The sequence below is a fragment of the Caretta caretta genome, chromosome 2, assembly GCF_965140235.1.
Source record: "Caretta caretta isolate rCarCar2 chromosome 2, rCarCar1.hap1, whole genome shotgun sequence".
In the NCBI taxonomy this organism is placed as follows: domain Eukaryota; kingdom Metazoa; phylum Chordata; order Testudines; family Cheloniidae; genus Caretta; species Caretta caretta.
In genome coordinates, this window is record NC_134207.1 from 11,971,606 (window position 1) to 11,988,587 (window position 16,982).

Sequence of the window (16,982 nt, forward strand, 5' to 3'; positions counted from 1 at the left end):
TGTTTTCAGTAGCCTCATGTTTTAGTGGCCATAATGAAGTAGGCTCCTGATGATCAAAGAGTATTATCCATCTCATTAGCTGCCACATTTATAGCATTGCTGATTAAATGGCTCAGAGTCAGAAGCCATCCAGCTAACCACATCTGTGCTGATGGTGGCAAGCCACATTTTAAATCAAACACAGGCAAATTCATCTTCCCTGCTCAAGTCTACCACACTTAATGGTGAACCAGTAGTGTATCCATGCACTATGCTATCCAATGATGGAGTGCGCTTGCCTGTTCTACTCATGAAAAAGGTCAGAAAGCTAAGAGATGTGTCTAAGATCTGTATAATTCTCTTCCAGGACTAGGTTTGTGCCTACTAAGAACAGCCCTATGCTGCATGACTCATTGCTTTCCAGAGGAAGCTCAAGGAAGCCAGGAGACACTTGCTGGCTCTCAAGGGAAGTTTCATACTTCTCCATCCCTTAGCAGTGTACTCAGCACTCTGGAGTCAGTTAATCATGGTGCTTTGTAGGGCAGACCAGAGAGTTGTAGCTTGAGCAGAGGTCTGAACCTACAGCCCCAAGTAGTCTCCTCTCTGTCTCTGCACTGGATCTAGCATCAGGAAAGGGATGGATTCTTTCCAGAGTGCTTCCAGACACACAAAGTAAACAATCTGGGGAAGAAATAGAGAAAATATATATTATTCTTCTTCAGTTAAAAATGATCATAGGTGTTACATGTACATGCAAAATTTTCATTTGAAAATGTGATGGTGTCTCTTTAAGGGGGGTTTATGTAGCAAATGGATGGGTTAGTTAAAAATAAACCCCTTAATACTTGCTATTCCGATCTTAAACTTACCAGTTTATTAGTTGAAAACCATGATGGGAAACCACACAGCGCAGCCTCCTTAAAAAAATCTTCATTATTTTTGAAAGTTATACCCCACAGGATCTTTGCTAATATGCTTTGAAGCATCATAAAAATATAATTTCAAGTACAGTCGTCGTGGAAAATGAACAAAGTATTTTTTGCTAAGCGAGATTGATTCTGTTTCACTGTTTGTTCATTTACTCGTCAATTCTCCAAAATAAACGTAATTTGCAATGCACCAATCTTTAATGTGAATTTGTGAGATTCTGCTGTAATTTACCTGCATGCTGTACAATAACAAATTATCATAGTTAACTTTTATTTGCAAAGTAGCTTTAACAAGCTTGCTTATCTGTTTCATTATATTGTTTTATGAGTGTAAGCAGTTCTGATCCTGCTCTCTTTTAGGGATTTCAGCAAGATGAAGTGATTGATTGAGTATGACACTTCCTTTGCATCGACTGTAACAGTTTGAAAGCCATAAACAGTCCCTTAAGATAAGGATGTTTGCTTGAGTTGTCAGGGAAAGATTAAAGCATGTTTGGCATCTGAGGCTAATGATGGAAATACTTAGAGGAAGTTTTCATCACCATAACGTGTACCTACATAGCAGAGCTTTTCCTACATAGTTTGAAAAGTCTGGCAGCTGATGCTGAATTGGAATTGTGTAGCAGCTTTGGCAGTGATCCAACTTGCCCCTTCACAAATTAGCTTTTGTGGACAGCTAACAAGCTTCCTTACCAATCAATGCAAGCCATTTCTCACAGACAACACTCGTGCTCCTTCTTCACGTCAGTATGTTTGGTGTAAATGAAAAATATGTGCTGCAGGGTGAAATGAGTTATCAGCGAGTTTGTATGGACAGGTCATGCTGGTTCTATGTTATAGCCAGTAGGGAGCTTTCAAGTCCCTGGTCATCTCTATTTCCTAGAATTTATAGAAGCAATCATGGCTGATGACAGTATGTTAGAAGGTCTGTCAATGGAGTTGTCACCCAAGTGATTATGGGATGAAGCCCTAAGGCCCTGGGAGTATCTTAGCTGCCTTATTTAACCTCCTGATTGTCCAGTAGCAGAGTGGACAGAAGGGAAGGCTACTGAGAGCCAGGAAAACTCATGCAAGACGAAAGGATCAGCCACCTTGAAAAGGTGCCCCTCCCCCCAGCAACAGACAACATACTTTAGGTTTGTATTTTGCTGTCTTCTGCTACCTATAGCTCTGTCCTGGGCCTGGACTGCACACAGTTTTTGTTCCAATTTAACTACATTGGTTTAAAAACTGATGTAGTTAAATTGGTAGAAACACCTAGTGTAAATTTATCATCATAAGCTGTTCCAATATAAAAGGAGTACTTGTGGCACCTTAGAGACTAACCAATTTATTTGAGCATAAGCTTTCGTGAGCTACAGCTCACTTCATCGGATGTGCATCTGATGAAGTGAGCTGTAGCTCACGAAAGCTCATGCTCAAATAAATTGGTTAGTCTCTAAGGTGCCACAAGTCCTCCTTTTCTTTTTGCGAATACAGACTAACACGGCTGTTCCTCTGAAACCTGTTCCAATATAAGCACCTCTAAATTGGTATAACTGCATCCATACAAAGGGTTCATCAATTTATCTGGGTGGGATTGGTTCTAAACTGGTATAACTAAATTGGTACAGAAATCGTGTGGAGACAAGCCCTTGGACTAATTGCTCTTCAATAAAAGGAGAGCTGGCAGTACCTTATTGAAGGCACAGGAACAAACCATCCCAAAGTGCAGAGAGAATAGCAAATATGGCAGGCGACCAGCTTGGCTTAACAGTGAAATCTTTGGTGAGCTTAAACTCAAAAAGGAAGCTTACAAGAAGTGGAAATTTGGACAGGTGACTAGGGAGGAGTACAAAAATATTGCTGGAGCATGCAGGGGTGTACTCAGGAAGGCCAAGGCACAACTGGAGTTGCAGCTAGCAAGGGATGTGAAGGGTAACAAGAAGGGTTTCTCCATGTATGTTAGCAACAAGAAGAAGATCAGGGAACATGTGAGACCCTTACTGAATGGAGGAGGTTGGATATTAGGAAATACTATTTCACTAGGAGGTTGGTGAAGCACTGGAATGGGTTACCTAGGGAGGTGGTGAAATCTCCATCCTTAGAGGTTTTTAAGGCCCAAAGCCCTGGCTGCGATAATTTAGTTGGTGTTGGTCCTATTTTGAGCAGGGGACTGGACTAGATGACCTCCTAAGGTCTCTTCCAACCCTAATATTCTATGATTCTATGAAAAGGCTGTCCTAGATTTTATCTGGGCTGTTAATTTCTCCTCCTTAACTATGTGACTCTCATAGATTAGTTGAATCTCATCTACCTCTAGGCGCTACGGTAATACAAATAATCATCATAAGTGCATGTAAAATGTCATTTTGATCTCTTTAAGGCACTTTTCAGTTTGATTTTCTCTTCCTATGTGTTTATCACTCTGATTTTGGAGTAATTTGGCAGACTAAATCACTCTGGAATTATGTTCAAGCTTCTCCAAGTCGGAATTGGACCCATTTCTGAAGTGCAGCAACCATGGTTTTACAGAGACACCAGACCACAATTTGAATGCTTGCCCCATTATTCTGCTGTTTGAACGGTAGCCTGATCACAGCCTTGTCTTTACTATCTACTTTGGGACAGGGTTTGACCTGGTGGATTTGTTCAGCGTGAAGGAGATTTTTGGAAGGAAAGACAATGGAATTCAGAGTTCTTATGTACGACTTGGAAGCTTCCCCATCGTGCAGAAAACTGAGTAAGTTTCCTGGTCTTCTTTTCACTTGAGCCTCTGATATCTGTGCTTCTCTAGGAAATGCATAAAGGAGTTTCTGCTGGCTTTGAGTTGCCCATTCAACTCTGCTGGCAATGCCCTGTCACAAGCCACCCTGGAGCCTAGGTTCTAACCCCATTAATCACTCCTGTCTAAAATGAGCGTTTGGTGGCACTTTCACCAAGGTGTGTATTTGCTAACTGCAGGAGACTGATTCCCCGTGGATGTAGTTATCAGGCAGCTAATACAGTTTCTTAACCTCCTAAAAGAATGAACAGCAGTTAATCCTCTGTCAACATGGATTCAGTACTCAGGCTTTTATAACATGAGGCTGCCAGCTGTGTCACAGTCCATCAAAATGGGCTCTCTTCAACCTGTCATATCAGTTCTGCTAGCATTAGCCTTGAGAAGAATGAGTGCATAATTTCATTGAGTGCCTATGGAACAATGGATTGAATTGTCTTCATTAACTTTTTTCACAGTGATTGTTTTAAATTTAATATTACAAAAATCAATATTAATTATTTTCCTTCTTCTGGATAAGAGTTATTTTTTCTAATCTGTTTTGACTCTTCTCCTTGGCTCATTGTGTATTGGAGATACTCTGGCCATTTACATTTCTTTGATTTCATAAGTTTGGTCATCTTGGAAGCAACCTGGATTGATCCCCTCCCCGCCCTCTACCTAGAAAAAAAATAAAAATAAAAATAAAAAGTGAAAATATGGCTATAGGAAAAAAGTTTTAAGTCCGTAAATTATGCCAAGTCTCAGGGTAAGTGAATTTAGGAATGGGGGGGATGAATTCATTGCACTAAATAAACCTTGGTCACTATGTGAAATGTATATATAATTGCTCTATGTATTATGGGACTAGACTAATTCTGTATGACTCAGGAAAATGAGAAAGGGATCCAGAGTCTTTCACCTATGCTGTGGCTTGTTTGTTTAAATCCTGCCTAAATTTGTCATGGTCCAGATTCAGCAATAACTTAAGTACCTGCTTAGCCTTAAGGGCATGAGTAATCACAGACTTCTTTATCAAAGCACTTAAGCAGGTACGTTAAGTCTGACTCCCATAAGACTTAAGCAAGCGCCTAATTGCTATGCTTAGGGCCCTACCAAATTCATGGTCCATTTTGGTCAATTTCATGGTCATAGGATTTTAAAAGTCATAAATTTCATGATTTCAGCTCTTTAAATCTGAAATTTCATGGTGTTGTAGTTGTAGGGGTCCTGACCCGAAAAGGAGTTGTGAGGGGGGCAAATACAGTACCACAACCCGTCCGCCCCGCCCCCCAATACACAAGATTATTGGAGGGCGGAGGGGACGGGTTGTGGTACTGCTACCCTTACTTCTGTGCTGCTGCTGGCCAGCTGGAGAAGGTGGCTGCTGGCCGGGAGCCCAGCTCTGAAGGCAGAAGGGCTGCCAGCAGCAGCGCAGAAATAAGGACAGCGTGGTAGGGTATTGCCACCCTTACTTCTGCGCTGCTGCCTGCAGAGCCGGGCCCTCAGTTAGCAGCCGCCACTCTCTGGCCATCCAGCTCTGAAGGCAGCAGCGCAGAAGTAAGGGTGGCCTGGTATGGTATTCTGCACTGATGCTGGTGGGACACTGCCTTCAAGGTGGGCAACAGCCGCCACTCTCCAGCTGCCCCGCTTTGAAGTAAGGGTGGCAATACCACGATCCCCTTAACATAACCTTGTGATCCCCCCTGCAACTCCCTTTTGGGTCAGGACCCCCAATTTGAGAAACGCTGGTCTCCCCCCATGAAATCTGTATAGTAGAGGGTAAAAGCACACAAAAGACAAGATTTAACAGTCCATGACATGTTTTTCATGGCCGAGAATTTGGTAGGGCCCTCGCAGGAGATGGGATAACTCACGACTGGAGATGGGATCACTCATGTGCTTGAAGTGTTTGGATGATTTGTGATCTATAATCTGAAAAGAGTCCATTCAAAGAAGCCCCTAATACAATTAGCAACAATTTGACACCCTGACACTGACTTGCTGAGTGACGGTGGGCAAGCCACTTTGCTTCCGTGCCTCAGTTTCTTCATCTGTAAAATGGGGATAATGATGAGGATGATCCTGTTTTTTAAGGTACTTTGAGATATATGGATGGAAAGGTCTATATGAGAGTGAATGATTAACTCAGGGAGAGTGACAGACATGGAAACAGTTTTCAGAGACTGATCAGGAGGAGAGCAGGAGCTTCCATCGAGTCTGTGTGGAGAACAGAAGTTCCTTGAATCTATTAGAGATGTGTTAAATAATGCTCCAGGGTAGCTGTTCAGAGCCATGAAGAGTGTGATTCAGCTAGAAAGTCACTTCCCTGAATCAGACTTGACGTTGCTGTGCTGGAAAGAATTTGCACATCTCTTTGCCAATCATGTTTAGAATGACGGGTGCAAATACATCTGCATTGGTTTAACTTGGTCACATCCCCTGTGCAGAGGTTTCCGGTGGTACTGTGAATAGCCTGTGTCCAGGATCCCTTTCTGTTGTAGCTTGTGAAAGCCAGCGGTGAAGCACTTTATAATTAGATGGGAGTTCTCACTTCGGACACCTTAGAAGAAGGCATAGTGCCATCCCTACTGAAATATGCTGAGGTTTGGCTTGTGCTGAAGGAGGTGTCTCTTAACTTTGATTTTCTGTTGAGCTATTGGCCAGTCTTGAACCTCCCCCTGTCTGGGGAACATGTTCTGGAAGTTAGTTGCCAAGCTCCTGTGGTGTTATCTGGACAGGGTTAGCTTTCTGTCTTTCTCAATCTGGTTTCAGACCCCAAGATAAGGCTGAGATACTATAGCATTGGCCACTAACACAAAACCCTAAGGCAGAGAGGACAACATGGGGGCAGTGTGACTGATGTGTGTGATGCATGACTGAGTGATGGATTCAGGGCATCGATATTAGATCTGTCACTTAGCTGTGTTCAGTGGGTATTCATCATGTAGTAATGCTGATCTGGGTGTGAAGACTAGCTAAGGAGGACAGGACTTCCCTGAAGCGAATCCATTCATTATTTTGAGGTAGGTACCAATAAGCTTTGAGGACCCTTCTAGAGGCATCCAGGACTCATTGCAATTTTTGCCATTAGAGCTATTTAGCGAGTATTGTTACCCACATACATGTCATTGTCTTATCAAGGCGCAGGGTTCATCTTCTTTCCTCAATAACAAACTGTTAAGGAGGGATTTTTAGTCTATAGTGACAGACACCAAAAATTGCCCCAAGGTTAAAAGCAAGAAAACCATTTGTATCTGGGCATTTGCAGGCACAGCATTGCAGTGGCAATCTCTGTGGTGAACTCTGTCTTCGTGCTTTCTTGTTGTTTAGCTGAGATGACAGATTAGCTGGAAGAAAATTAATTAAAGCAGAATAGTGATGAGACTGATAGGCATTTCTTGCTGGGTGAAGAAACTGCTCTAGGCTCTTGCTTGTTCCCTGCCTGCGAGCAACAGTATTCAGGAGCGCCCGTTGATATCAGTGGCAGCTGCTGGGGGCTCAGCAGTGTTGAAAATCATGTCCCTTAATTAGGTATCTAAGTCTTGATTTCAGTGGCTAATAGGCAACACTGGCATCCTGTGCCTGAAATTGTGGCCATTGAATGGCCATTCAATGGCCTGTGTAAAATGAGTTGGTGTTCTGAGGCCAGTTCCCAGTAGCCACTTATCCACATCACAGCTCCAACTACCACATTTCACACGGGTCATCACCCTTGCGGACAATGGGGATAATCCAAAGCCCACTAAAGTTGAAGGAAGCCTTGCCATTGACTTCAACAGGCTTTGGATCAGGGCAAGTTTGCCAGCCATTGACTGGGCGAGGGGCTAGCATTACATTCTGAGGCATTTGAAGTGCCTCACTAGCATTGCGACTTGGGGAATTCTTGTATTGCTTCTGCTCATGCTGCATCATTTTGTTTAACATAGCTGCCATCTTGTTCTCCCTAGGACTATCCATATTGAAACAGTTTTTTGGCAATTACTAAATTTCCCTTTTTAAACAAATAAAGAAAAGGAAATTTAAAAAGAGCCTGCCAATGTTCACACTTCTTCTGTATTTTAACCTGCAAGCTCCTGTGGTTTGGAAGGAAAACAAACTCAAGCTCCAGGAGGTTTTAGTATATTCCACTTTTGTCTTCAGCAGCCTAAGATATTGTGGGTTCTAGGAAGATTCCCACAGGAATATCACTCAAGGAAAATGAAATCACATATACCTACATAAAACCAGGAACTGAAATTATGAATAGCACTAAAACAAAGACTCCTTCCTCCAAATAATTAGTAATAGTGTTAATCAATTCATGGCAGCTTCTCATAATTAGATACTAATTAATTAATGTACTGAGTAATTTATTTAAATGGTTTTAGTTTCCATTTGGAAAAAAAATGTTACACATGAGAATTTTGTGCTTGGAAAAGGTGTCAAACTGGTGGCCCTGAAGAGTGAAATCCTCTTCATCTGCAGAAGTAGGGCCCCAATTCAGCAAAGCACTTGTACTTCTGTACTTGAGCACTTGCTGAAAGTTAAGCAGGTGCTTAAGTGCCTTGCTGAACTGAGTCCTAGGATGCAGGGTGGGCAAAAGCAGTGCAAACTTTCCTTGGTGCCTCAAACCTAACTTGTATGGACCACCTCTAAGGCTGACAGGGTATTTCAGTCTCCATGGCTCATTCAGTAACTGGCCTCTCCGATTAGAACTGCAGTAGTGGCTTTTGTGATGTGGACAGCTGCTCCCTGAGAATGAGCCTGATAAAGGGGGAAATCATGCCCCGCAGACCCTTGCATAAATCTCCCTGCACCCTATGCTATCTCTGTGGCACTGTCTACCTGGATGCTACAGAAAGCATTCAATGGGCCCTGGGATCCATATGGGGCAGAGGGGTAGGGAGTGGTCAGGGCAGCACATCTTCCTCCTTCCAGCCCTGCAGAGAGTCTGAAGAAAGACAGTTCAACCTGGAGCTACAGTTTTATTATCTTTCTCCCAAAGCACCCTCTGCAGCAAGCTGCTCCTTTTAAGTGGGCTGTTTTTTTTTAACCAAAAATATCCTTTATTTCATATACAAACTGACAAGATCATGCTTTGAAAAATAACTTGAAAATTTACATCTGCATTGATGAAACAACTCATCCTAGGAATCCAACCTTCTGTCGTGTTATCCCCAGACTCTCTTCTTTGTCTAAGATCTTCTGTAGGGAAGTGTGCAATGTTTTGCCTACCCATTTTCCTGTCTCCATCATCTCAAAGATACTCTCTGGATCAAGACTATTGTTCCCCAATTTCTTCATACACGTAAGGGTACCTCTGCTGGTCACAGAAAGGAGCAGGCTGGCCAAAGAGCAAGTTTCTTCCTGAAGGGTAGCATCAACCACATGCCTACAACCAATTTTGCTTAATGTGATGGTACAGGGTATGTTATCCACATTAAGTCAAATACAGTCATAAGGGGCATCGGAGAGCTCAATCTCTTTTGATCCTTCTTCATCCTCCAAAACACGCACTTTGGGTTTCCTTGTATTAAAGAGAGCTGCCTTCACTGCAATAGAGATTGCATCAAAGAGGTTGCCACCACATTCCAATAACAAAATCTAGCTGCTGGGGACTTGGAAACTTGGCAATTTGGGGTGGGGGGGGACATGTCAGGCCACAGAACCTGCAAGTCAGCCTAGGGTCCCTTCACAGATGGCCCTGGCCTCTTGCTGATTTCCCAGGAGATCAACAGGGTACTGAGTGAGCCCACAGCCTATTCTGCAGGGGAGCAAGCCCCATCTCCGCATCTACAAAGGTTTCTCATGGAGATTTCCTCCCCTAGAGCCTTATTCCACAGGCTTTGTGGCTAGAAGGTGCAATCTGACCCTGGTGATGATCATGTTGTAGATAATAGGGAAGTAGCATGACACCCACCAGCCTCGGTTCAGATAGATGGCTGGATGGCCATCAAATGTGAGTGAATTTTAACCACTGCTGGGCTGGGCTGGAATTGATTCACTGGGCTCAATGACCTAAATATTTAGTGATCTACAAGTCTGGGTTTACAGGTGTTTTCCTTCACGTTTCAGTGTTTTGTTTAATTTTTGTCAGCTAATTTCCAAAATATCTTAAATGTCAGTAATTCTGCACAAGCAAACAACACACCTGTGTTACATTTGGTGTCAGGAACAAAAGCTGGCTAACATTTCTCTTTGTGGTGTGAAGGCTGAGGATGGAGGATTTGCTGTTCTCATGGCAAATGGAAGGTGATGAGAAATCGAGGCGGAGCCAGGAAGTCCTCTCGATGTGGGTTCTCATTTTTTGTAAGCCAAGGTTGCGATTCACCTGAGCTTGAATTTGGGTTACTTAACTCATAAGCTAACCTGCTGCACTAGGGATTTCTCCCAGCTTGGAGCTTCATAGAGAGCTCTTTTGTGACCAGTTGTGTACTCAGAATTATAAACTCAGTAATCAACAGCAAGCTCCCTGTGGATACCAGGCAACCTGTAAAGCAGGATTTCAGATGCTCTGTAGCATGGATCATGAGCTCATTTCAGCTTCAGGTGAAGGCAGGGAAATAAAACATTTCTGGGGACTGTACTCAAAGTACTTGGATTCCCAAAAACCCAAGTTAGCCACCTGATGGACATCCATGTTTTTAGAAGGGAAATAAATGAAAACTCATCAACAGAGCTCTTGTTATTTATGAGCTATTGCATTTGCAAAAAAGACACAGGGGCAAAGGACTTCAGCTCCAGCTTTTGTCATAACTTCTGAGCAACAGTGGTGTCTTTAGGTTTGCTTTCGGCACAAAGGCTGTGCACACCAGGAACTTACAGCCTGTTCTTCGGAGCCTTAAAAAAATCATCTGAGGTTGCCGGGGGGGGGGGGGGGGGGGGGGGGCGCTGGTAACAGGTCATTACAGCTTTCCACCACTTTAAATCCACATCACGCACTGTTCAGCAGCCTCTATGTAATGTGTCAGTGTTCTCAGCCCAGTTCCTAGCACAGAGGCATCCACCGAGCCACACAGGCGGTCCTAGTAGAGAGGTCAAGAACGGACACATCCAGTAGTGTAATCAAAGATAAACGCGGGTAAATGGAATTTTTCCCCTTCTCCTCTGGGGAATGTGGAGTTTAGGTTACGTTCATTTACCCACTTCCCCACCGGATGCTTCCAAGTTTGAGTGAAAGCACTTGGGCCAAACACATCAGCCCAACACTCAAAAACAAGCTAAACTTTAAGCACATCCCATTCAACAAAGCCTGTGCTTAAGACCTGTTGATTTTAATGGAACTTGCGTCCATACTTATAATGAAGCACGTGCTTAAATGCTTTGCTGAATCAGGGCCTTGGTAGGGGCCCGTCAGGGAGATATTAACACTGCTCCTGCCAATGCTATGCCCGTCCTGTGGGTAAATACGAGGGACATCTTCTCCCCAGGGCTGTCAATGTGATCATTTGCCAACCCTAAGTTAACTGAGACAATGTGTTGGTCTGGTTGGCTTTCATTACATGGGTTGGATGGGAATGGGTCTCTCTGCACTAGGACTCAACAGTCAGAGTGCCAGAGGATTGAGGGGTGAAAAGCTGTCTCCTATAACAGAGGCTGAGCTAACTCACTTCCTGCTGTGTTTCCAGGGAGCGGGGGACAGAGGCAGAACAGGAGCTTCAGGCACCAGAAAGTGCCCAGGGCTCAGAGTGAGGAGATGTAGGGTGGGGAGCCCAAGTGGTTGGTAACAAAGGGGGATAGCAGCTCCAGGACCGGGGGGATTGGGGGGATTGGGAAGCTGAGCAGAGAGAGGGGGAGACAACAGCAGGAGAGAGAGGAACGTCTACACTGCAAAAAATATAATAAAATAAAATAAAATAAAATAAACCCATGGCAGCAAGTCCTAGAGCCCAGGTCAACTGACTTGTGCTTTCAGGGCTTGTATTACAGGACTAAAATAGCAGTGTAGACATTCCTGCTTAGCCTGGAGCTTGGGCTCTGAGACCAACCCTCCCTCCCTAGGTTTCAAAGCCCAAGCTCCAGAGTTTGGAGAAGGAACATCTACGCTGCTATTTTTAGTCCCACAAGCCTTGGGTGACCAGATGTCCTGTTTTTATAGGGACAGTCCCGTTTTTGGGACTTTTTCTTATATAGGCCCCTATTATCCCCCATCCCCTGTCTCATTTTTTCACAGTTGCTATCTGGTCACCCTGCGCAAGCCTGAGTCAGTTGACCTGGGCTCTGAGACTCATTGACTTTTTTTTTGCAGTGTAGACATACCCAGGGAGGATTGGGGACAAGACAGGAGGGAAGGCAGGAGGGGAATGGTCAGGACAGGACCGGTAGGGGAGCAAAGGGGGCCACTGCTGCTCGTGGAAGAAGAGTCAGGAAGATAGGCAGGCAAGGGGAGTGAATGGAAGCGCAGACGGTAATTGGCAGCATTTCAGGAGCTCAGATGTGGGAGGCACTCCCAATGCCAGGACTCCAAGGATGTGAAGGTTCACGGCCAAGCATCAGCTGGGTTGCACTTCTCTCCTGAAATGAATGAATGGAGACTTTGTGGTTTTTAGCTCATTATTCTGAAAGGTTGGTTAGGGAATGGGGGGTGGGGCGGAGGCCAATTGAATCTGTCAGCGATTTAAAAGGGCCCTGTTTCCCTTTCAGAGAACTCAAACAAAACCCATGTACAAAGCAGACAGTCGTGCGACAGGCAGTTCACACAAATGTGTCAAAGGTACATGAGGCCTGGCTGTGTGCCCATTGGCAGGACTGATGTGACTGACCTGGCTCTTCCCCACCAGACCTCCTCTGCACTGCTCCTGTGCCTTTTTGTTGCCACTTTCATGCCACTTTTATTCTCCACTGGGGCTCTGGCAGGACAGTGGCAACCCAGGGACCTGCTCTTTTGTGATATGGAATTCCTGTGGGTTCCACAACTTCGGGGGGAGGGGGAGGGGACTCTCGGGCTCTCTTTCTGGCTGTGTGAGAGACAGGATGTTGGCACCAGGAGAATCCATGTCAGTGGGGAAGGGCAGTTGTGTGAGCAGCTTGCAAACAGGAGTTGACTGTGTCTGGCCAGGTCCCAGGTCTCCCTAGGTGAAGGGTATTGTAAGGTGCCCACAGGGAGCCAGAATCTGATGCTCTTTTGCTGGCCATCTGTTCAGAGGCGCTGAGCTCTGGCAGCTCTCACTGGAGCTCCTTCAGGCCATGCAAGCAGCAGGTGTTACACTGTAAAGGCCACCGGTTAGCTGTGTGGAAATGGAGCTGAGCAGCTGGTAAGACGTGTTAACAGGACATGTAGAAAATGATGAGATGAGCCAGACAGAAATAACTCTGCCTGGGGTCCAAAGTCTTGCCTTTGTGGGAGGTCTGTCGCTGCACACAAGGTGGTAGGAGTTGTGGTTGCTACACGGTGACTACAAGGAGTCTTCTTCAATCTGGCTTTTGGGAAAGAATTTGGGGTTCATTGCGGGTGTGTTAGAGCAGAAGCAGCAATAATGGTCTAAACCACAGTACTGTCTGTTCAGATATCTTGAAGGGATTAGCTTCAAATCAGAAAATTCCAAGTGAAAGCTAATGACAGGGGAGTTGGTTTGCATGAAGCATGAATGACTTCGAATCGTTGCTGTAAACTCAACCCGATACTTATTTGAGGTGGCTTTTATTTAAAAAAAAAAATTGGCTCTTTTAAAACACCCGCAGCCTGAATTGTCAGCGGGTGGCCTCTAGTATTGAATGCCCAGCTCCCACTCTTCCCTTGTTCCTCTGGGCAAAGTCAGGGATGCTACCCATCTGAATAGCTTTCCTAAGGGCTTCGCCCTTTATTTATTGCTGCTATGGCTTCTGGTTCTCATTGGTGCCCATGACACATGTGGCGACAAGCTTGACTCAAACAGGTTGATTCTTCGTCCTCTCAAAGATGGGCACCAATCCTACAAGGCAAGCTATGCGCTAGGGATGTAAATAGGGTTTAAAAATAGTAACTGTGTAACCTATTAACATTCTATTGGTTAAACGGTTAACTGCTAGGGCGTTCACATAGGTGGGGAACTAGGGCTTGGGGGGGGGTGCTGCAGCACCCCTAAGTTTTATGCAGGGCTCCACTGTTGGCCTGCACCTGGGGTCCCAGCTGCCGGCCTGCGCCTGGGGTCCCGGCTGCTGGCCCTGTACCCTGGACTCCGCTGCAGCTGGGACACTGGGCGTGGGTGGCAGCAGAGCCCCTGGGCACAGGGCAGCAGCCGGGACCCCAGGCGCGGGCCGGCAGCCGGGACCCCAGGCGCGGGCCGGCAACCGGGACCCCAGGTGCGGGCCGGCAGCGGAGTTCCGGGCACGGGCTGGCAGTGGAGATCTTGGTGCGGGCCGGCAGCCAGGACCCCAGGCGCAGGGCGGCAGCGGAGTTTAATCGTCAACCAAAACCGATAAGACTGATGCTTATGGGTAACCAGTTACACTTTTACATCCCTACTACGCACTGAGTAAATTTCTGCTAAATCTGTTTGCAAAGTGTGTTTTGAGAAAGCACAGTTGATTTCACCAGCCAAGAGAACAGTAACGTCTCCTTCAGGGCTGGCACTAAAAGCAGTGCCTGCTTTGTCTGGAATCTGATACACTATGATCTTTTCATGCTGCTCCAGTTGAGTACGTTCACAGGATGTGTCAGACCTGCCTGCCTGCGTTCAGATGTAAAAAGCGCCCACTGCAGCAGAGTATCCAAACAGGATGCTTCAGTTATCCACTGGGTAAGCTAGGCACCGAGGGGGGGTACCTCATCAGGGAAAACCCAACCTGTTCAGCATGATGTAGAACAGTCTGCAAAATCCCTGGTTTTGGTATTTAAGATGAGGCCTGGGAATGAATCATCTTCTCACCACAGGAATGGGGAAGAGCCCCTCTAGGCTAAAGCTGGCATGCGCTGATGGAGGGGAGCAGACACATGTTCCTGTTGTTACTGGTTGCCAGATACAGCAGATTTTGTAGACATCTACATGATGGCTTTGGAAAATCTTGCCAGGACACGCAGGGGCTTCTGTTAGAGTCTTTTGCTCTTTGTTGTTGTCTGTTACATTTCTTTCTCAATTCCTCTTCCCCAGGGGTGTATTCCCACAGGGCCTGCCTGATGAATATGCCTTTGTAGCCACCTTCAAATTCCGGAAGGCTTCCAGGAGAGAAGACTGGTATATTTGGCAGATTATCGACAAGTACGGCATTCCGCAGGTATGGGGCCCTTTCCAGCCTTCGGGAGCAGGCGTGTTTCGCACAAGCTGGTTATGCTGCTTTAACTCCTCACTTCCCCTTCCGAATGGACTGATGAGCATTCCTTTCGACTGACACACTTTCAGTTCGTTCTGCCGAAGAACTTTTGCCTTTAAAATTGGACACGGTCCATGGTTTATATTGGAAAGGAGGTTTGCTCCGGCAGTGGCTGAGGTTAGGAGGAAATGGGCAGAGAAAAGACATTCTCCTAATTTTTAAAAGCACTTTGAGTTTTTCAATAAGTTTATTCAGCTGGTTCTATATAGAAAAATTACTGCTTGCCCCTGAGTAGCAGGGATGGTCTCACGGTTAAAGCTCAGGACTGGGCCTCAGGAGAGGTGGCTTCTCTTCCTGACTCTGCCACAGACTTCCTGGGTACTTTGAGCAGGTTACTTAACATCCCTTTGCCTCAGTTTCCTCCCCTGTGAAATGGGCATAATGATGCTTCCCTACCTGGCATGGGGTTTGTGAAGGGGAATTCATTAATGTTTGTGAAGCACTTGCAGATCTTCAGATAGAAAGTGCTATAGCTGTACAGTCACGGAACCTAGCAAGCGCCCCCTCCTGGCCGCTCACTAAGATGTCTGTGACGGGGAATCCAAGTCTCTGCTGCTCTGGATCTCCAGGGGTTTCAAGCCTCTGGAGCCTCAGCAGGCTCCAGCTCTGGTTCCTTGGTTGGCCTTTGTGGAACATTTCCTGGGCACCAAATAGTCTGTTATCCCTTCTTGGAAATGGGGCTCTTCAGCTCACCTGCCCTAGGCCCCCCAAGACGAGCATTGACCTCCAATATACCCCTGTGACTTAAATACGCCCTGCCCCACAGCTCCATCTCAGAGGTGTGAAGCTTCTGGTTACAGTTTAACTCTCTCAGAGGCACACAGCAGTTGGGAAGCAGTTCACACACACTCTGACACTTTGCATAGAGTCAAATGCGTTTGTTCTTTTATACCTAAACATACAGAGCACAGAAGAGTGTGGATCACACAAAACAATAAACACAACATTGGTCACTTTCGATCTCTCACCCTTCACTTGGAAGTCCTCCAGGGCCACCCATTGTTGTGCCCTGCCTTATGTATACTGTTACATGATGGGTGGTCCATCCCCCATGGAGTCCCTTTCCCAGCTTCTGTGACCTTGCTGTCTCCTGCCTCATGCTTCCTTTCTGGCTCTCCCTATTTCTCCGTGTTTCTTTATTTAAACCCCTCCTGGTGACCTTTTCTCTTTTGTTCTATTCCTGGTAAGTTTCCACTGTTCCTACCTTCCCCCTTCATTCCAAGGCATAAGCTAGAATGGTTCTCCAAGGCTTGAACTGCTTTTTAGCATAATCTTTGTATAGTTAAAGTTCTGTCATTAGCCTTAAGTATTTCCTTTTGTCCCTGTCTGGTGTGTACTGGCTACAAGACTTTGGTGGATCCACAAACATATAGACACTCATGACACTGCAGTTGTTCATAAGGCAACTTCACAGTATCAACCGGAATTCATAAGTTATACATACATACCCCCATTCATCGTGACTGCAATCTATCATCTGTTGCCATATAGATTTTTTAACACCACACCATGTTGTCTTTTTTGCTTGCAGGGGTTTGGGGTTTTTTTGTTTTGCCTACTGCGTACATTTTACAAAAAGAAAAGGAGTACTAGTGGCACCTTAGAGACTAACCAATTTATTTGAGCATAAGCTTTCGTGAGCTACAGCTCACTTCATTCCACTGAATGCATCCGATGAAGTGAGCTGTAGGTCACGAAAGCTTATGCTCAGATAAATTGGTTAGTCTCTAAGGTGCCACTAGTACTCCTTTTCTTTTTGAGAATACAGATTAACACGGCTGCTACTCTGAAACCTCCGTACATTTTAGTTTGTTGTTACAGAGATACTTGTGATTCCTGAGTGGGCTGCCAGTGCTGATTTATTTAGCAGTGCTACATATTATTATTCCTTTGGATTTGAACTTCCAAAGGATGTGGAGAGATATTCAGGACACTCAGGCAGCACAGGGGATGGGTCTAGTATAAGAAGCTACTAGCTGGCTAGCTAGATTCTTAAGTCAGCCAGTGAACAAAGGTTAATATCACTATCTTGAAAAATTTTCAGCTGATCCTTGATAAAAGGA

The 16,982-nt window shown here is 45.3% G+C and overlaps 1 protein-coding gene and 1 pseudogene across 1 annotated transcript in view; one reads left to right on the forward strand and one right to left on the reverse strand.

Annotated features, from left to right (window-relative positions):
• Positions 1-16,982, forward strand: part of COL22A1 (collagen type XXII alpha 1 chain) — a 327,228-nt gene that overhangs the window by 105,065 nt on the left and 205,181 nt on the right. Inside the window, exons 5-6 of the mRNA XM_048837254.2 lie at positions 3,519-3,630; positions 14,700-14,823. Coding sequence (XP_048693211.2) covers positions 3,519-3,630; positions 14,700-14,823 — 236 coding nt within the window. The remainder of the gene's footprint in view (positions 1-3,518; positions 3,631-14,699; positions 14,824-16,982) is intronic.
• On the reverse strand, positions 8,773-9,516 carry LOC125633054 (exosome complex component RRP42-like; annotated as a pseudogene).